General features: G+C 44.5%; 1 protein-coding gene across 1 annotated transcript in view; it reads right to left on the bottom strand.

Annotated features, from left to right (window-relative positions):
* Positions 1-21,408, bottom strand: part of DNAAF8 (dynein axonemal assembly factor 8) — a 128,837-nt gene that overhangs the window by 73,402 nt on the left and 34,027 nt on the right. The window contains exons 10-12 of the mRNA XM_067551099.1: positions 15,477-15,671; positions 12,883-13,038; positions 6,378-6,572 (exon numbers count right to left, since the gene is read on the bottom strand). Coding sequence (XP_067407200.1) covers positions 6,378-6,572; positions 12,883-13,038; positions 15,477-15,671 — 546 coding nt within the window. The remainder of the gene's footprint in view (positions 1-6,377; positions 6,573-12,882; positions 13,039-15,476; positions 15,672-21,408) is intronic.

Genomic DNA, 21,408 nt, shown 5'->3' on the forward strand with positions numbered 1-21,408 from the left:
GGGGGAATACTCTAGCTACTTCCTTATCTCATCCCCAAAGCCCTTTTGCTTTGCAGCATAAGAGACAGACCCAGCCATCCTTTCCCTGGAAAGAAAAGATGCTTAAGTCTCCCATGAGAAAGGCTTTCTCATCCATCTCCATCGATGGGTTGGGTGTCTCAGAGAACTCTCCTAGCTCCTTCACATGATCCACATTAACAGAGGGAATTGTCTCCACCAACTCATTTGGAATCTTCAGGTTTCAGCCAAGATGAGTGCCATGGGCCTTGACGAAGGAGCCGTCAATCCCAGCTGCGCCAATGCTATCGGCAGTGAGTGCATCAACAGCATTAGAGGAAGTGCCTGCACTGATACATATGCAAGAGCCATGTCCTATGTACCACATTACACCAAATGTATGAGAACATAAGAATGGCCACACTGGGGACAGATCAATGGTCCATCTAGCCCAGTATCCTGTCTTCCAACAGTGGCCAATGTCAGGTGCTTCAGAGGGAATGAACAGAACAGGTGATCATCAAGTGATCCATCCCATTGGCCATTCTCAGCCTCTGGCACACAGCAATCCCTGCCTATCCTGGCTAATAGCTATTGATGGACCTATCCTTCATGAACTTTATCAAGTTCTTTTTTGAACCCCATTGTAGTCTTGGCCTTCACAACATCCTCTGACAAGGAGTTCCACAGGTTGACTGTGCGTTGTGTGAAGAAATACTTCATTTTGTTCCTTGTAAACTGTATACAGGAGGGATTTCCGATTTATACAGCAAGGGCACCAAGTAGGCTGAAAGTATCCTTGATTTGTGGCACTGCCGTTAAACTCCCCTCTCTGCCAATATATGGTCCGATCCCTTGTGTTATTTGTTTGGATTCTAAGTTCCATTTATTTTACATAACACCCAGAATTTCAGTGTGCTGCAGATTTTAGTATTGAAAATGCTTGAATTCATTGTGGAATCAGCCTGGGGCAGATGGAGGTTTGGATGGCTGGGTAGGGGGCAATTAGCGTTTCTGTCACCCAGGAAGGCATGGGGGCAATTCTGAACACTGGTATACATAAGACAGTTGAGGATTTAGTACTGAGATGGGGATGTACCTTGCTTTCTCTTCTTCTCACTTTAGGGCAGGGACAGAGGTGCTTCTAAGTGTAGGAGAAAGGAGGATTGTATTCCACATTCTTTACCTCCAGCCAACTTTGACAGCAACTATCTGCTCCATTGCATCCTCCTCCCCCAGTATGTACCACCACATCCAGCTCTGATGGATAAGTACATTAGCTGGATGGTTCTGCTAACCAATCTCCTGTGGAATAGTTAACCATGTTCACAGTTAAATTACAATCATTAGGCTCCAGAGTGAACAGACCACTGCAATGAACTGCAGCAATTCACACCTCTTGAAGCTTGTTTCAGGCAAACATCATTGTGTTAGTTTGCATTTGGGTCATGTTCTGGGGTCAGCTTTTCAACCACACATTTGCCAATGGCAAAACTCTCATTGACTTCAGTGGAGTCAAGATTTCATCATGTTTTTTCACTGTCAACTGGGATTCTGGAGCATGGTAATGCAGCCACTCATGATAAGTCTGCAATTAGGCATCCGTTTGTGCAGCCAGATTAACACTGTATAGATGGGGCGCAGGACGCCTGACGGGAGAGTCAGCCCCAAGTGGACTCAGCACTGGGTGAGTGTTCTGACCTATCAGGTGAGCCGTGAGGCATATATAAGCACTGCAGCCAAGGCAATGTAATGAGTTCATCAGGCTATACAAGAGATGCAGGAATGCCTGGTAGCTGGCATATCGGTACCAACTCAAGTAGGAAGGCAATAGCAGGACGCCTTACCTACTCCGGGACAGATGAGGCATTACTGATGCAGGTGAATAGCTCTCCTTGATTAGGATTTTGATCTGGGCTTGGAGAGGTGGTGCCTTGGCCTTGCAGTCCAGCACCATCAAGGGAATGCACCCAGGATGTCAATCCCTCAGCATTCCCCCAATGACTCCAACTTGGAGAGGCTGGCCACTCTGACGATGCTGAAGTGCTGGTGTGGAGGGTCGATCCTGTCAGACGAGCATTTATGCAGAGTCCCAATGCCCAGCGCGGATGCTTGAGAATGAAGCCCTTGAAGATTTGGCATCAGGCTTTACAGAAGCTTCAGCACAGCCCTGAGATACACACTGGGATCTAAAAGCTCCCAGATCCCACAATCAACCAAGTCATGGAGCATGCCAAGGTATCTCAGGTAACTGTCAGATCCCTACATGAAGAACACCATATGGCCACACCTGAGGTGTAGCTTGAAGCCACTAGACTGTTTCTCAGACAGTGGGAAAAGAGGAAAGAAAGACAGAGTACACGCCACAGTAAAAGATTAATAAAACATCTGAACTATCAAGATTTGTGAGGCGCTGAGCCCAGACCACATTACTTAATGCAATTTTTATTTATTTGTTTGACAAACAACACTTAGACACAGCAGCTCTATAGCCAAGAGTCAAAAGAGAATCAGGTGAAGATGGCAGTGAAAATGATGAAATGCTGATGGGACAGCAGCAGCAGTTTTGCAGGGGAGCTCCTCTATCAGTTGTGATGGTAAAAGAGCTGCTAGTAAGAGGCAGTAGGCGCTATCCCTCCTTACAAGTGGTAAGTGCATGGTGCTCATTGGTACGACAATGTAAGGCAAAAATTCTAAAGCTATGGAACTTCTTGAGAGTCACATGCTAAGAACAGAGACTCAGGAGTGGGGAAATATTATAATGCATATATTTTGGAGAAGAGAATGAACATAACATCTATAAGGCATTGCAAAAGTCTAACAGTTATTGTCAGCCATGTCATCCAAGTGCTGTTATTCAACTATTCCATTAATATATTCTCTGGGAAAGAGTTTCTTAATTTTTAATCAGAGAACAGCCCGATGAGGTCATTCTGCTGGCGCAGGATAGTTTCTCATCATACATTTTCTTGTGCTTTCTCTAGTCTTGTTTTAAATGTCCCAAGTGATAGGGGCTTTTAGCCCTTTCCCTGGGGAGACTAAAGCCTAATTGATCATGTTCAGAATGTTCAGCCCAAGAAATTCCCAAGTGGCTCCCTGTTCTTCATGATCTTTAGAGACTGTGTTCCCATAACCTGAAGCACACTCTGGTAACATCCGTACTGGACTGACGTAACCAGTTGGCTGTAACAAAATATATCTACCATTAAACTAGAACGATCACATCTTTGAAAACTCGGACTCTGTTTTGGTCTTTTGTATGTATGCGAGTAGGTCACTTAGGTGACACGTTGTTCACCACAAATTCAGCAGGCAGGTTATTTTCTAGAGGGTTGTATCAGTGTATTAACAGAGCTGGGAAATACTACAGCAATAAATTTTGTATGCCTTCGGTGATATGCCTTCAGTCTTTATATAGCCACCAAATGTTCTTATTAGCCCATACTGTGCTGCATTATTATGTTTTGGAAAATACTCACCCTTAGCTTCAATGGAGTTACTCCCAGGAGAATTTGGACTGGGCCCAAAACTCCAATCAAGGTCAATGGGCGTCTTGCCTGAGTAAAAAGTGAGTAAGGAACTCAGGATGGGCCCATTATTAATCAGAACTATCATGTGGAAAAGGAAAACAATCCTTAGGAAACTATCTGACTTGCTGGTGGAAGTCAGCTGAGAACTAGCTAATTTCCAGGGCTCTGGGGGAGCCACTGGAGGGATTCTGTCCATGGGCAAGTGAGGCAGAGCCAGTGCTCCATAGCTGAGCCAGTCCTGAGCCACACCGCCCCAGCAGGAGCCCCCTTCCTCCCTTGGTATTTGCTCTAGATATAATCCAAATGGTTGCCATTTCCTGATTCCTGCACAGCCTGGGAGCCCAGAGTGGCCAAGAAAAAGCAGGCAGGGAGCATGAGACTGCCCACCCACCAGGGATATGGGGGTGCAGAGTCCAGGGCACTGCTGGAGGTGTTAAGGAGGTAAGTCTTGTTCACTTGGAGCAAAGGAACAGGAGAGGGGAAAGAGATATTCAAGACAAATACACAGCATCCCGAGAGTTAATACGAAGATGCATTTAGCTGTATTTTATGGTAAAATGAAGCAATCTCCTTTCTGCTGACATGGAACACTAATTACTAACCTCCAGAAGGAGTATGTCACTCCTAACCAAACCTGGGGTTTTAATGATTCCTACGTGAAATTGCTCTTGATATCCAAAATGAAATACTGTGAATCGATAGACAGTATGGATAGCATTAATAGAGGAGACTTTCAAAGTGAGGCACCAAGGGCAAAGTGATCTATTTTGGGACTCAGAATCCGCTGAGAAACTATTGGACCAACTGACTGAAAATAAAATGCTGGCTCTCTCTCTCTCTGACAAAGTAGCTGTATAAAGATTAATGCTACTGACTGGTTACCCGCTGTGCACTGAGCTAGGCTGCACTAAGATGTTCGAGTACATTTTTTACCCCATTTTCCTCTCTCCCCACTCCTGTCCACTTGTTTGCTTCATCCATCTTTTTGCGTCTTGTCTTTTAGACTGAAGTTCTCTGGAGCAGAGATATGCATTTATTAACCATTTATCCAATGCTCAGCATGGTGGGGCTCCAATCTAATTAGGACTCTGGGCTCTACCGCGATATCAATGATCAATAATAATGATCACTGGTCCTACATCACAGTTTTCAAGCTGACAGGCCTGATTAAAGCTAAGATTAGTTGGGGTTGGTCCTGCTTTGAGCAGGGATTAGACTAGATGGCCTCCCTAGGTCCCTACCAACCCCAATCTTCTATGATTAACATTGAATGGCACATGCAAAACCTATATGGTTCTGGTCAATAGCACTGATCCCTGTCAGCTGAGACTCTGGTCTATTCTAGCTTGCTTAGAGAGATCAGAATTTCCTTTAACTGGAAGCTACACGTTTTAAAAATGGGTTGGCCTGGTTAAAGGGCCATGATGTGATGTGGTCTTTGTATAATTAAGGGAGGGATGTTAGGAGGTGCTGTGCACCTGCAATTGAGGGGGAAATCTAGCCTTTTATCTGATTTAATTTCTTCTAAGCAGGCAAGGCTGAGATAGATCCCTCACACAGAAAATGGGTTTGCTGCCTGGCTGTTCAATTTCTAATGATTTATAATTCCCCTAATAAGGGACAGGCATGAAAGCTCTGCCTGATTTAAATGAGGCCTTATTCTATGCCTTACAAATAAGTACCAGATTTATCTTGTACAAATATATTGGGTATCTCTTCAGCACTTGAAGCCACGCTGGCTGCACATCAATGAGAGATAAGCTTCCTTTTCATTCAAAGTGATGGGACATCATATAAGTAAAGTTGTAAGTGCTACGTTAGTGCCTACCTTTTCACTGTATCAACTGGTGTTGGGTAACTACTAATCCCTGAATCTGGTTAGAATTATATCAATGGTATCATACTGTGTCAGTTTCAAAGTAATCGGCTCAGTCATGAAACATCACTGCACTGTCCCTTGATTGCTGGGATTGTCATGACTGGCCAGATGCTGCTGATGCTACAAGGCAATGAGTGGAACACACACTCAGCAGATAGGGTAAACAGCCCACAATCAGCCTTGGCAGCAGCAGCTGAAGGCATTACATCTGGGAAGGGAAGAAGAAGCGCATTCGCTGGTGGTCCTTGCTGGACCTTCAGGAAAAAGAGCATTGCCTCCAATGCAGCCATTTGGCTGTATACCAATCTGTAGGCAGCATGGCTTCACCTCTCCACAGCACAGCATCCTCTGTGGGGCTGAGCCATGCTGGGAGCTGCCTGGCATGCAGGAACTGCAGGCAGTCAGAATGTGACTGCCTGCTGTGCGGAAATGCTAGGAGAACAAGAGGCTCAGCACATCTGTCCTACAGAAACCATAATTTGTCCCAGAGAACTGTCCTTGAATGCAGCTGTGACCATTCACAAGTAGGTAGGACAGGCAGTTCAACCCCTCCAATGCCATATGGTGTTCAAGGTCCCTCAAGGAAACAGACATATCCATTAAACCAGAAACACATGAACTTTTCTAGCATTTCATTCCAGTAGATATTATGGAAGACTTGCACATCCTGACAGCAGTGAAAGAGGTAATCTATCTATGGCTCATTAGATATGCCCATGTTTGGTACACGGTTCATGCCTTCCCAGGTTTAGTTTAGTCTGATACATTTCTAAGGGCTTGACTCTAAGAGGTGCTGAGCATTTGTAATCCTCATTGCCTTGCAATAGGATGTTCTGAGTACTAAGAAGGGCTTAGGATCAGGCCCTAAACTCTTACCTAGGTCACAGGAAAAAATTCCTAATGGATGAAGGACAACACCTGTTAATGGCCCTAGTCATGGTAGAACACAAAACACACAGTTTACACAGTACCTTAGGGTCAGGGTTAATAGTGGTGACGCAGCTGAGTCGTACAGCAGGAATCTCAGGAAGGAGTGGGTATAACTGGTTCTGGAGGTGACTGGTCAGTTCTTCCCTCCACCAGATAACATTTGGAAGCCATGTATGGGAGAGGAACGTAGAGATCTGCTGGTAAAAAGCGGATGTTCCTCGAAGGTCTTCCTTAGCCTACAAAAAGTGAGTGACATTTGATTAAAGGCCTGATCTTCAAGTTAACACTGCAACGCAAGAAAGCAGCAAATTTTCTTTACAAAAAGCTTTTTATACACACGTTGCATGACTGGAGGTAAATGGGAGATGGAGGAGAGAATTTGCCACAGTTCCCAAGGCAGACCAGCAATTATACTTCCAGCTTTGCCTCCGATACTAGGCTGGCCATCTTCCCATCATCTGTCAAACCCACCAGCAGCACAACTCCTTCCCTATTTTAATGACAAACTCTTGGCAAGAGTTCATCTCCAATTCAGCTCTCTATATAACCAGCCTTGCATATAAGTACAGTACAACTAAATGGGAGGCAGGCAATGATACTGTCCTGGGGACTTGCATGGAGGTGAGACCCTAGATTCATCATTAAGGTAAAGGAAGAGAGGAAGGTTGCTAGCTCCAGAGGAAGGGGGATGAAGAGGGCACAGGCAGATACAGCCAAGTTCTTCATCTCCTGAAGTGGTATGTACACCAAAAGGTCGGGAGCCCTGTATGATAGATAGCATGCATCAGTTAATTTATATCTGGACTTTACAGCCAATTGAGATGTGTTAACTCCATTGTTGCTCTCCATAATAGAGCTTTATAGCTAAGCGAACTAATCATTTCAGTAGTTCCAGCCAAAGGGTAATGCTATGAATCTCATCAATGTTCTACAACCCAGGGTGACCAGTAACTTTCTTTTGACCAGGGGGCCTTCCACTTGTTCCGCAGCTCGGGGGAGGACTGTATTGTATAAATCTTTGTAAAGGTGCACTGGTTTTAATTATAACCACATTCTACCCTTCTGAAGCTGGGATGGAGGGGCGGTGGGAGAACGATTTAATTAAGGGGACCATAAATCAGTCTAATGCTGTATAATAGTCATTTGGGAAACCTTTCACAGGACTATTTTATAATAAGATTGTTATTAAAAACATGGCAACCCAATCTTCATTAGACAGTGTTGGGAAGTTACAAATATCTTTAGTTTCCTCTCTAAACTGGCTTATCCCTCCAGACTGGTTCTCAACAACTAGGGCTGCCAGAGAGAAGACTTTTCTCAAGCAGGCTCCAGCCAACAGCGTTCAGTTTGTAAATGATCAGGATTAATAGTTATGCAAAATAACTTCTCTCTAACGTCTGTTCAGGGTACCTTCAAACAAAAGCACAAATGGTAAAGGTATCAGACTGAATCCTCAGCTCATTCAATGACAGGGATTCTATAGAACAGTGGTTCCCAACCTTTTTGGCTCAAGGGCCACAAATATCATTTTTACAACCCTGAAGTGCCACCAGCCTATCAACTCATAAAAGATGTATTGATGTATACATCATTAAGGACTACAAATCACTACATATTTAAAGTAAACATTTTGATGCTACTGTGCTTATTTTTACATTCACTAATTTATACCTACAAATTACTCACAGTATGTTACACACTCACAGATAAAGCTGTAGATGAGTGACTGTCATTACACACTGAAGCACATGGCCTGGCAGCTAAGTCACGGTGGGTGCTGATTTTTAGAGTCCTGCCCCTCTCCTCAAGCATGGTAGGTCCTGGCCATTCTGCAAGGCTGCCTCCTCATTGATCTCCCATCCCCTTGGCTGCAGCAGGGAAACCACATGCATCCTGTAGCCCTATGTGCTCCACCTGGGTCCCTAGGCAGTGGCTCCCTTCTGCATCCAGGGGGACAGGAGATCAGTGCTCCCCTCCCTCTGGCTCCAGCAGGGACCCCAGCGCCTAGGGACCCACGCAGAGCACTTTGCCGTCCCCCCTGCTGGAACCAGGGGAGGGGAGTGCTGATCTCCTGTCCCCTTAGGTGCAGCAAGGAGTCTGCACCTGTCTTGCAGGCCTGTGGCAATGCGCTCCACCTGGGTCCTTCTGAAGCCAGTGGGAGGGAAGTGCAGGCCACTTTGAAAGACCCATGGGCCACTTTTGGCCCCTGGGCCACAGGTTGGGAACCACAGCTATAGAAGTTACTTTCATGCACCACAAAATAGTTTAGTGTTTGCAAATGTATAGAAAATAACCAAGTTGCTTTGTTCAATGATAGCCTGCCTAACTGGAAACACAGTTTAAATTCTTAAAGAACACGTCAGAAAAATCTGATTCCCATTAGACATGTCTATAAATGCACCTTGTTTATCAGGATGCAAAGATAACAAGAGATAAATGCATCATCAATTGTTCTGACAACTTCAGGACCCCGATTCGTATAAGCAACGAGTAAACGTGTCTCATTTCAATCACTTGTGTGGAGTGGGGACAGGAACTGGCATTCCAAAAGCCACCAGAGCTGATGACAGTGGGGATAAATTTTGAAGATCTGCTTGATTTATAGAAATAGATTTAAAAACAAAAGATGCTGTCATGGTTGAGCAATCGAAGGTTAACCTGCCTAAGACAGCAGTTCCTTCTTTGTGGAGCCTGTTGTTATATTTTTATTCAGAAACCATTAGACCTTGGGCTACAGAAATAAAACCTGACAAGCACAAAAGACATGCAGTTGACAATGAAATGCCCAATAAACAGAGTGCAGAAGACTCAGGGCATTGGAAAAGGGACTGTGTCCTCCCTAGGCTGCTCAGCCTCACTTGGTAGGGACTGAAAAAAATCATTCGCATGCAATGGCCTATATTAAATTAACAGGGCATTTTAGTCCAGTTCTCAGTGGCTAAATGTCCACCTCTGCAAGGGGAGCTAACTATTATTATTATTACAAGTGTGGCAGGGCGCCACCCCCAAGTGCAACCCCTTGTAGCATGGCATGGCCCTGCAGGGCCACTGCCTGCTTGGACTCTCTCTTGCAGTCTTGCAATGATTTACTCCCAGACCGGAAGACCTAAATCAAGATTCCCCCTCTGTGGGGCTAATTTATTATTTTTCATGGTACAATCTCTTTATCCCCTCAAACCTACTCTTCCTCTGGGAGCCTGGCTGCTAATACCCACAAGCCTTCTCTCCTGAGTTCAGGAGTCCACAGCCCTCCTCCCAGGGCCTGTGTTAATAATTCAGTCTTTCCAGCCCTGCACTGAGAAAGTTCATCAGCAGTCATCTTCCTTGTTGGCCTGTGTCTCTGGGAGCACCTCTTCTCCTGAGCCTCCTATCTCCAGGGGCTTGTCTACACGTACCTCAGAGATTCGGTGGCAGTCGACTGGAGTTACGCAAGCTACGCAAAAAACTTGCGTAACTCCCGTCAACTTCTCTGCTTCTGTTCTGTGCGCCATCTTCACTGCACTTGAGAAGGTGGTCTTAATACATCGATGGACAGACCGCTCAGTCGATCCAGAGAAGTCGATCTGACGGCCGTGACTTTGCTGCCATCAGTGTAGACGTAGTCTAGGAAAGCTGAGCTATGGCAGCCTTTTATCAGGCAAGGTGCTCATTAGTCAATTAGCTGTCAAGCAGCCAGCTAGGCAGTTAATTACTGCAGGTTGGCCAAGATGGGCTTGTTCTCCTTAAAGAAGCCCATCACAGGAGTTGGGCCCTGACTCTTCTTAAAGGAGCCAGCTACCCAGTGACTGAAAGACTACCACCACCACCACAGCTGGCTTCCTTGTTGGCAATTAAGCCAAAGTGACAAGAAATGCAAGGCCCAATGGGGCTAAATGTCCCACTCAACCCTATGTGTAGTCCCGCCATGTGATGGCTGAGGACTATTAGTGAGGCAGGCTGGGGTAAGTTAACACTTGCTCTGTGGATTGAAATAGGTTCCCAGCTTCCAGGACTAACAACATCACCAGCACTACACTCATGAAACAATTTTAAAAGAAAAAACCATCACAGTCCACTATGGCTAACTCGATGTGAATCAGATATTACTGCAATGGGCTCAACAGACTGATACATAGAAAGACAGACATTTTCTCATTGGTAACATGTGGATGCTAAGTTATAGTTTGCACAGTCAGTCATGTATCTATTCTCCATACTAGTAAATGAACTATGGATTACTCAAGCTAAGAACATTAAAATGTCAAGCTGCCAGGGCGCTAGACTAATATTAACCATGACCTTGTGTGTCCTTTTGTAGATGATCTAAAAAATTTAACAATTCAAATTGTCCTAGAATCTCACAATCAACAAAGACAAAGCTGTACTACTGGAACCCAAGTTATTTTCCTGGACACCAGAATGACCATGAGATTTTGCACACCAAATTAAGCTAAGCCCCGGTGACTGATTGCCACTGTTTCCATAAGAAACAACTAGAATGAGGAATGTGAACTGTTGCAAGAGAGGAATATTGTTATCTCATGTTGCCAGGTAAGATATACTACACATTAGCACTGCAGCAAGAGACCAGAGCCGTGAGTCTGAACAGTGAAATCTGCCAGCTTTCTCTCCAGCAACAGCTGAGGCTGATAAGGAGAACAATAAGAGAGACGGCAGAGAGTTGCTTTTGTTTCCTTTGTCTCCGCTGTGGCTGACATTTTTGAAAGATCTTAGCGGTTTCCATCAGCTTACATCTCTGACGAGGGAACCAAGAGCAGCTGTACAAGTGCCTCGAGAAAACAGGAATAACAAAGGTCAGTTTTGTTGGGAAGGCATATGCTGGAGCTTCTGTAATGAGAGGAAACCTCAAATAAGAGGAAATATCAGTTGCGCACAAACCCCGTTTAAGGAACATTGTCCAACTGGCTCATGTGTTCACCGCTGTATGTATTAGCTGAACTGGGTACCAACGGCAGTACATGCAAGCAGGGTAGTAGGATTGCTCCATGATATATTTATGTGATTGGAAGCTCTATGCAGCGCATTCAGCCAATGTGGGATAAAATCAACCCCTTCCCTGGCCCCAGCAAATGTTCAGAGCAGCCTGGACCTGTAGCCTGCAAAATTAATTCAATTGTATGATACTCAATGGGCATTTTGAATTTGCTCGGTGTTAACTTATTTAGACACTCTGATTAACTCTATGGCTGGGGTGAACAGAGAGTATCAAGGCCAAGGGATGCAAGCTAGCTAAGTCTCTTTCCCACCCATTTGCTTGTGTTTCAAAGAATTTACCTTTGATCCAGTTGATCTAAGATGGAAATTATTGTGAGGCCCTGCGGCAGTTTAGCAGGCTGCCTCTCCTCACTAACCCGGCTGCTTCTCCCCATAAATGCCCAGGAGGGTTCTGTATTGTTTCTTGTGCAGCATTTTAATAATGACATTAGTTGTCAGCATCAATCACATATTTGCGAAGCTTTGCAGCCACAGCTGTCACATTGTGGGAAATTTAGTCTTCACTGCTCACAGTCAGCCAGCTCCTCAGCTGTGCATGAGGCGTGTTCCCCGTAGCTGAACAGTGGAAGTGCAAAAGCGGTTCTAAGCCACATTTGCAGCCCCACTCCTTTGCTCCTGAGGTTGTGATGTGCCAGGCTGGACTGCAGGTGCAAGTTAGAACAGCCTGAGGGTTGCTCATGGCCCCACAGGTCAGGGATTGTCAGGATCCAGCCATGGCCCCTGTTCCTTGGCCACATCAGCAGCCACTAACTGGGACTGCCCAGAAGCTGTGACTGTGGCTCTGTGCCACTCAAGCGCCCTCTCTGGCTGATGGATTCATCAGCTATACCATCTTTAAAACTGCTTTGTGCCACTGAAGAGCCGCCAGTCCTCCCCACTTAGCAAAGGGCCAGTGTCTCAGCAGTAATTTTATATAGAACATTTGTTCAAACATGTGGCCTTCAGGAGATAGATAGTCTCAGACATCATGGAACAATGCATTTCCCAGATATTCCTGGGTACATCATTCAGCAAGAAAACAGGTAAGAGGACCACCTTGTACTAAGCGACAAGGAACAGAACTCAGGGCTTTGGACTCCAAGTCATGTGAATTTAACAATACAATATGCCCTCCCTTAAGCAACATTTTCACATAGTTAAAATACAACCACAAAACCACCCTGGATGTCAAAGAAACTTTCCTTCTTTGACTACTGAGTAATGATTTCTACACTGGGTCGTTATAGCCACTGGAGATATATTGGGCCGCTAATGTGCAGCAAAGAGACAAAAACTCACTGATGTATGAGGCTGGATTTTGAGCTGCAGAGTTCAAACTTGGCACAAGAGCAGAGTGGGAAGCGGAGTAGAGTGGCTGTAAGTCACCTTTCTGCTCCCGCAGTCCTGAGCTGGCAGCCCCTGGTGTGATTTAGAGCAGCCTAAGGGCTGTTCTAAACTACACTGGCTCCGAGGGGTCTCAGCTAAAGTAAGGACATTCAAATCTGACTCTTAACAAATCCCACTGGTACATGCCCATGGCGTTTCTAGGCAAGTCAAAGTGTTACCACTCACTTTATGCTTCCGGATCCTGGTGCTGTTCTGCGCCGGAGATTCATCTGCTGGAATTAGGCAAGCGTAGAGTGCCAGCCCATCCTCTCGCCAGACCTGTTGCAGGCCCAGCACCTGAAATGGAGCTTTGACCCCACCTTTCACTTTCAAGGGAGGTACCTGTAAATTCATTTGAACAGATGCTTTCATTTAACGCACAGCTGTATTATGGCCTTTTCAGAAGGGGAGGGACAATAGCCCTTCATCTCTGCTGCTTTTGAGTGGAGACAGCCTGCACTGTATAACCCTGCGCGAACTCTAGCTTGATTAATGGAATAGTTAGGGTTTAGCCAGCAGTAACTTTATAAAGGCCGAATTAAATAGGAATAATATGTAGGCGGTGGTAGGTCATGGAATTTATCTTTCCAGTAAGGACCCTCATAACCTGCAAGCTCTGCACTCAGTCAGCTATGCAAGAGCAAGAGAGACGTGCTGCTTGTATTCGCTCCCTAGCCTAGCAAGAAATGAGAACGGAGAGTCCCTGTCAACACTGTGCTGCATGTTCTTAGCCCACAGCAGCTCTGTACGCTGCCTTTATTAATGATAATGAGATCAATACAATCTCTGCTCAAAATCAATGATAAGTGATCATGTCATTATAAGGAGCTAGCACAAGGTTCTTTAATAAGCCTTCATATTCCCCAGTAACGATCAGCAAAAGCCACAAATGCATCAGTCACTTTCCTGTTTTACTTAGACCAAAGCTGTTTTTTTAAAAAATAGATTATATTTTTTGTTGCAGAGAGAAATATTCTATTTTTTTAACATACAGATTTAATCTGAAATGAGGAGGATATAAAGCCAGCCTGATAATGAACACCAGGTATCAAGAATATCAATTTATTTCCAGAGATAGAGCTCTGGACTCATAAACCCCTTATTGGCCAAGACAAGAGCTGTAAGGCTCATAAAGTCATGCTGAAGTCTGATGAATTTTAGTACACAGATTGTAGTGAGAGACCTTGCTATTCATGGTGGGACAGAGACAAAAAGGAGCCCTGAAAGGAGCAGAAGAACGGCCATACTGGGTCAGACCAATGGTCCATCTAGCCCAGTATCCTGTTTTTTGACAGTGGCCAATGCCAGGTGTTTCAGAGGAAATGAACAGAACAGGATGATTATTGAGTGATCTACCCCGTAGTCCACTCCCAGCTTCTGGCAATCAGAGGTTCAGGGACACCCAGAGCATGGGGTTGCAGCTCTGACCGTCTGGGCTAATAACCTTGATGGACCAATCCTCCATGAACTTTCTGAACTCTTTTTTGAACCCAGTTATACTTTTGGCCATCATACCAATCTCTGACAATGAGTTCCACAGCTTGACTGTGGGTTGTATGAAGTACTTCTGCTTGTTTGTTTTAAACTTGCTGCCTGTTGATTTCATTGGGTGACCTCTGGTTCTCCTGTTATGTGAAGGAGTAAACAACACTTCCTTATTCACCTTCTCCACAGCAGTTACGATTTTATAGACCTCTATCATATACCCTCTTAGTCGTCTCTTTTCCAAGCTGAAAAGTCCCAGTCTTTTTAATATTTCCTTATATGGAAGCTGTTCCATACCCCTAATCATTTTTGTTGCCTTTCTCTGTATCTGTTCCAATTCTAATATATCTTTTTTGAGATGGGGCAACCAGAACTGGGTGCAGTATTTAAAGTGTGGGAGTACCATCTATTTATATAGTGGCAGTCTGATATTTACTGTCTTATGGTCTATCGCTTTGCTAATGGTTCTTAATGTTCTGGAAAACAGAAAACACCAGGAAAGTCAGACAACAGCAAAAGGAGGAAGTGGCAGCAGGTGACCTGAGAGCTTGGGTGTGGGGAGGAGGAGGCAGAAGGGAGAAACACTAGGAAAAAGACAGGGAGAGGCAGCCACAGGTGGGAGTGGCCACCTGGGCAAGGTCAGGTTCCCTGACTTGGATCATGTACCATATGAAAAGCAAAAACAGGCAATTTTGAAGTATGAGGCTCTAATTCCATCTCAGAGCTACACAAGCCACTTAGTTTATGTTCCCTTGGTTTATGCCATTGCTGGGATCTCTAGATGGATTTGTAGATCCTGCTGCTTATTCCATATGTAACATAAAGCTATTCCAAGGAGAGAAATGCCTTTAAAAATACACTCTCAATACATGGCTTGGGCACATTTCCAACCCCCTGCATGGAGCAGTTGCATCACTGGGAATAGAACTGCCACTGCCTCCACCCAGGCAATTTCTGTAGCAGCTGCTCCTGGAGACTTTTTAAATTTGGAGGACCAAAATTTCAATTTTCCCCTGCTTTTCATTTGTTTTTCTGTTACATGCTCTTTGCAAATGCAGGGCCTGACCCAGCTCCCACTGAACTCAATGGGAGTCTTTCCAATAACTTCAAGTTGAGCTGGATCGGGGCATGATTTTTACCTTGTTTGGGTCAGCCATTGTTTGTGGTGATGGAGGAGGGAGAATCGTTAAAAGGATGGCACATTTTTGCCCCCACCTTGATATTTTCTGGTGGACAAAATCCATCTACAAACGTGGGGAGCCCTATTCTGTAGCATTTCACATGCTGTAACTCACCAGAGAAAGAAGCCAAGTAACAAGAGCCTGGTAGATGCTGGCTGCTGTCAAAACAGTGTCTGGGAAGCGTCCACTGTGCTGACCACATGTGGCTACTTGTCCACAGCTGGATAGCCAAATCGTCATGAGAAGCATCTCACTTTTAGTGCAGTCTGGATCGGGCAACGTGTTAATAGCTGGCAGATAAGAGGCTTCCTGTTGAAGGAGAATGGGAACATTAAACTAAGTTGTATTATGAGGCCTGAACCAGAAAACTATACTCATTCTGATCAATATAACTGTCTGAATGCTACCATTGCAGGTGGCAGTAATAAATCTATAGAGACATGTATGTTTACAGCTTCACTTTTACATTTTATTCAAGAGAAGGCACCTCTAGCAACCTAATGCCTTCCAGCTCCATGCTGGGGAATTGATTCTATTTGGACTCAGAAAGAGAACCTCCTACAGAATCCTTAGCGCCACTCCCTGTAGCATGCTGGGCTTTCGTTAGAGCTCTCTCCTCCATGTCTAGAGTAGGCCCAATAGTGCTTTGCATGTGGAAGCTAATGAGATCACAGCCTGAGGTAGTATGACTGGAGTCATTCAGTATTCATCATCATCAATTACTTATCAGGGAAATGCCCTTGAATCAAGCTTGATAAGAGCAATAGAGCTTGTCTTACTGTCTGTTCTGCCTAACAAATCTCCTTATCTATCATGTATATTTAAGTGAATTCTCACCTCATCCCCTTGATTACAACTGAGCATTGGTATTTTGTCAATTAGGGAAATTATCCCTCCCCCACTTTTTTTTTAAATGCAATTCTCACACTTTTGCATTGGCCATGACCAGTTTTCCTGTAACATGCACTCAATACGTTCTGAAACTCTGCACCATTTAATTCCTTATGCCCTAACTAAAAACACAGTTAATTTTTAATCTGTCCACACTGCAGAGTTTTGTGAACTTTACAGTGCAAGCACAGCACACTATCGCAATATCACTAGGCATTTTAAACCCCTGCTCTCTGGGTTTTGTAACTGAGTTGTTTATCAGTCACTTCGGGCTGAAGCTTATTGGATACAAGTTTGTTGGCCAGGATGAACAATGTGTTTCCAAGAAAATGGCTCTAATTGGTTAAACATGTTGTCTGTGGATAGTTCTTGGAAAGGAAGGTCGGCCTTTTTGAAAATTTCCTTTCAATGAGTCCATATATTGGATTGGACAAATAGCTCTTGTTGCTGTAATATTGGCAGATTCTGTTGAGATTTTCAATTGGCTGGATGGTTTGGGGAGAGAGGGAGCAGAATGGCTCCCTGGTAAACAGATATGAGACCCTTCACACCAACTTGATGACTGGATTCCATTCTGGGCCTGATCTACACTGGCCGCAGATTTCGGTGGCAATCGACGGGAGATATGCAAGCTACATACAGTAACTTGCGTATCTCCCATCGACTTCCTAACATCTACTTACCGCAGTGCCTCCACTGTGCTGTGCCAACAGGAAATGCCCTCCTGTTGATGCAGCACTATGCAACTTGCTGGGGTGGATTTATGGAGTCGACTTCCAGGTTCAATTGAGCGAGTCTTTACTGCCACTCAATTGAACCCGCAAAATCGATCCTGCACTGCCGGCTGTGCCGCTGGCAGTGTAGACATAGCCTGAGTGGGTAACAAATGAAAGTTGTTACCAACTAATGGCTGATAAGGATACCCGTGGATACACTGGATTTACCTATCACATAAAACCATGATCACAGCTGGTACTCTCAGTCCAGGGCGAACTCACCTCTCGTTCCTTCTGGGGATCTCTCCCAGTCAGGAGTGAGGACCATTAGAGGAAGACCTTGTATAGCTGTATCTTTTCTGTGGCTAAATAGAAGACTTTGGACTCTGGGGCTCTCAATTCAGCATTAAATTAACACTAACATTGTGTAAAGATGAGGCTAAATGTCATATCCTGTTGTGATACAGTCTTCACAGTATTAAGCAGAGTCTCTAGAAGGGAGGACTAAATCAGGGTGTATTCCACATTTAAGAGAAGGAAGACGAGGGAGGTGACTTCCTGATTGAAGAAAGAATGATGTATCACAGGGTACCCGCTTGGTCTTTATTTGTAGGGGTTGTGGATGGAAGAGGTCTTACCCCATGCTGACTGGAGAATTCATAAAACAGTCACTTGAAGCCAAGTCTAAATTTATCTTTCTATGTCATCCTCCCAGCAGCCTGGATCATGGGGATTTAACAGGCAATCCCTGATGAGTGGCAAATTACCGACTGCAGAAATTGTCTGCCAAATGATGCATCAGCTGTACATTTGTAAATGTGAACTGATTTTGAGGTACTTTAGCAGCCTTGGCTAATTCCTCTAATGAAGTCTCTGTTCTCTCCATTTTGAAATGGCTCCAGCCTTGCACAACCCCTTAGCGTACGCAGCATTCAGGCACAGAAAAAGGCAAGTGTGCTGAAGGCATTGCCATGTGTCTGTTTTCGTAAGCTTGAAGACTGAATGGCGTTATGCTTTAACCAGCTAGGAAATGCAGATGCTCCCACTTAGCAATCACGTCCATGTCTGCAGTGAAACGCAGCTAACATTCTTTCATGACTTCCCAAATTTTAGTGTTGGACGAAGACATATCGGAAATGTCAAGCGTTTCTTCTTTTCTATTCTTTGGGGAAAGGGAAAAAAAGATGGCAATACCATCTGTTAGTCAATTTGAAACTCCACATTAAATTGTGGAATAAACCAGCAATCGGCCAGCTTTATCATTGCAGAATGGAAGCAATGGATAAGAATGAGAAATTGTCTGAATTTCCTGTATTAAACTGGCAGAACACACTGTAATTAGGATGGCAACATTTAATAATGAAAAGAATAGTAAGATTGACATTAATAGTCTGAATTGTCTTTCTGTTAATGAGCTTTAGCCCTAGATTCATACTCGATAACAGTAGTGGTTTTCTGAATGTTGAGGTTACTGATCTGAGAAATACGACTGTGTCAGGATAATATTGAAATTTTCTGACCTGAACCATGCTTTAGATTGTTGAAATGGATGAGGTATAAGCCTCCAAAGTAGATAATTCTAAAGCATTGCCAAAATAAGATTGCAGGAATTCAAGGATCTGAGAAACAGAAGCTTTATTTGCTGCTATCGCCCTTTCTCTACAGCTCTCCAATTTGGTCCAGGCATTGCTTATTGTATTAGGTAGTTGAAATTGAAAGCAGACATTTCTTTGCTGGGAATAGCTTCTTTTCTCTACTATTATTCTTAGGCTCTAGCTTGAAAGAGATCGTCTCTCCTGATTTGGAAGGATGATAAGATTTGTAATCATTCTTCCCTCTATGGGAGTCCGAGAGGGCTAAAGTCTGTGTGTGTCTATGCTGGTGCCGAAGATGGGGAAAAGTCAGAAAAAGGAGTCAGCTCGTTGTCAGCAATGATTGCAATGTGCTGGTGCGGATGGGATCCTGCTGTTGCACACAGCCATGCTCAGCACAGGACCTAAAGCAGACATAAATGGCTTTATACCATCTTCATGTTCCCCCACTCGTAGGGCCAGGAGGGGCTGGGTCAACTCCAGGTGCAATTTACAATAGCCTCAGGGCTGCTATAACCCCAAAGGGCTGATACATAAGCTGGGAATAGTTGGAGCTCTATACACATCTCTCTCCTGCTGGCCACTTTCTTGATATCCCCCCGGTGCTGGGGCTATGAAGGGGTGTGGTGTAGAGCCAGCTATGTTGGTTCTATCTCACTTGGGGACACACTCATCCCAGGGGAATCCTCAGCTGCCTAGGGAGGGCACTTTAATGGCCTCTTTGTGTCACCAACACAATGCAAAGAAACCAAATCAGAGCCAAGGATATGGCCCAAAGAGCGCACTGGCAGATATACACTGCTTGTGTCATTGGCCGTACACCTTGGCAACAGGGGTGTGGTTACAGGGTAAACGGATGTTGTCGGCCCCAACTTCAGCACACACTTGCTATCTGCAGTAAATGAGATGGCTCCATTGCACTAAGCAATTGCTCCTGAGGACAGCAACCAAATGCAGCACTTCTCAGCATATTACATGGCCTGACCAGTGATAGCCTCTCTGGGGTGGCAGGAATCCCCCTTCCTGGATCCTTGCTGGATGCTGCTGGTATGTGCCACTGCCGTTGCTGTGTTTTCTTTCTCATGTGTTGCCAGGATCTGGCTCAGCATGAGCTCTCAACACTGTTTCTGGAAGCAACTGTCCTGTTGGCCACTCCTGATCTACTAGTTATGAGAGACCCCCACTCTCTGCCAGTATATTTCTAGTTGGACCCTGAGAATCATGGGTCTGAATGTTATGAATGGATCAGAAGGACCAGCAGGGACTAGTGATCAGCGAACCTCAAACAACAGCTCCCAAATGTTCGGATGCTCTTCAGAACCGTTTCCACACCACAAGAAAACAAAACTAGCCTGGAAATCTCACAGGATTTCCTACTTTCAGCTGGTCTGAGAGTCCTCAGTCTGATTGTTCTTCGATGGGATCAGCCAAAGGCCCATACTTAGCACATCTTATCTTGAATATCTTTAGGTGAAAATTCCCATTTTCCAGCATCATGAGCCCAATTAACACATTACGGGACCTGATTCTTGTCTCTCTTACATTGGAGTAAATCAGGAATAACTCCATCAAAGTCAATGCCGTCATACTGGCATAAACCAATGAAAGTGGGAACAGATTTGAGTTTGTTTGCTTTCTGGACTACAATCATTAGAAAATGGAGAGCTCCTTTCCTGTGATGGTTATTTATTCTTCATATTACATTAGCACTGGAGAGGCTGAGCAGGGATCATAGCTCATTGTGCTGTGTGTTTCTTTTTGCTTCACATTTGTGTGAGTCCTTGCCCAAGGAGCTTACAGTCTTGGTTAGTGACAAGATGCAATAAGTGGTTGAAACAGACAAACGGATCAAATGACTTTGCTAACATAAAGGCCAGCAACAACTCTTCCTTCCCTAAGACTGACAAATCTTAATGCTCTTTATCTCATTGAAAATAAACACACGTGTGGATGAGATTTCTCTGCCCAACACATTCTGGTGGGTGCACTAGAGGGCTTTATTCTGGGAGAGGCAATACAGTGATCTGAGCAAAGGACTGGGAACCAGGAACTTGGGTTCTAATCTTGGCTCTAAGACTGATTCCTTCTGTACATCACTTAACTTTAAATCTGTACATCACTTTAAATCACTTCTGTCCACCTTTAAAATGGGGATAAAACTGCTGTCTTAGTTACCTGACAGGAAAATTAAATTGCTAGTGTCTGTAAAGCACTTTGAAGATGGACAGCACAATATTAAGGAAAAACACTGACATTTCATCTCTTTCCTTCTTTCACACATCCCAGAAACAAAACTATTTCAAATCCACTATCAGCTGGGCGGCCCAAATAACATCTAGCTCCCTTACAGTGCTTTTCATCTTGAGTTCTCAAAGCACTATTCAAGCAAGGTCAGTATCAACATCATTCCCATTTTACAGATGGGAAAACTGAGGCTCAGGGCAGGGAAATGACTTGCCCAAGGTCTCCCAGTAGGCCAGGGGCAGAACTGAGAAGGGAACCCCTGTCTCCTGAGACCTAGTCCAGTGCCCTATTCACTAGGCCCCACTGCCTCCTGAAGCTTATACTGTCTTTAAATACTTCTCTTCTTCCACTTCTAACATGGCACCAGTAAGACATGCTGTACCCTATGTACACCCTTATAGTGTGATTTGTGTATGATTCATGTTCACCCTTAAAGTGTAACTGCGTATTGTCTAATGCTAAGTATGTCATGTAAGGCATTTTTGGAATGCTCATGACATACTGAACATTATTGTTGTGGTAGCACATTTCCTGCAATGTCATGCATATGTACAGATATGAAACTCTGCTATGTCATATCCCCAAATGTGTGCCTCACATGGG

Source organism: Emydura macquarii, unplaced genomic scaffold (assembly GCF_026122565.2).
Source record: "Emydura macquarii macquarii isolate MOO-44397 ecotype Brisbane River unplaced genomic scaffold, CSIRO-AGI_Emac_v2 contig_1348, whole genome shotgun sequence".
Lineage (NCBI taxonomy): Eukaryota > Metazoa > Chordata > Testudines > Chelidae > Emydura > Emydura macquarii.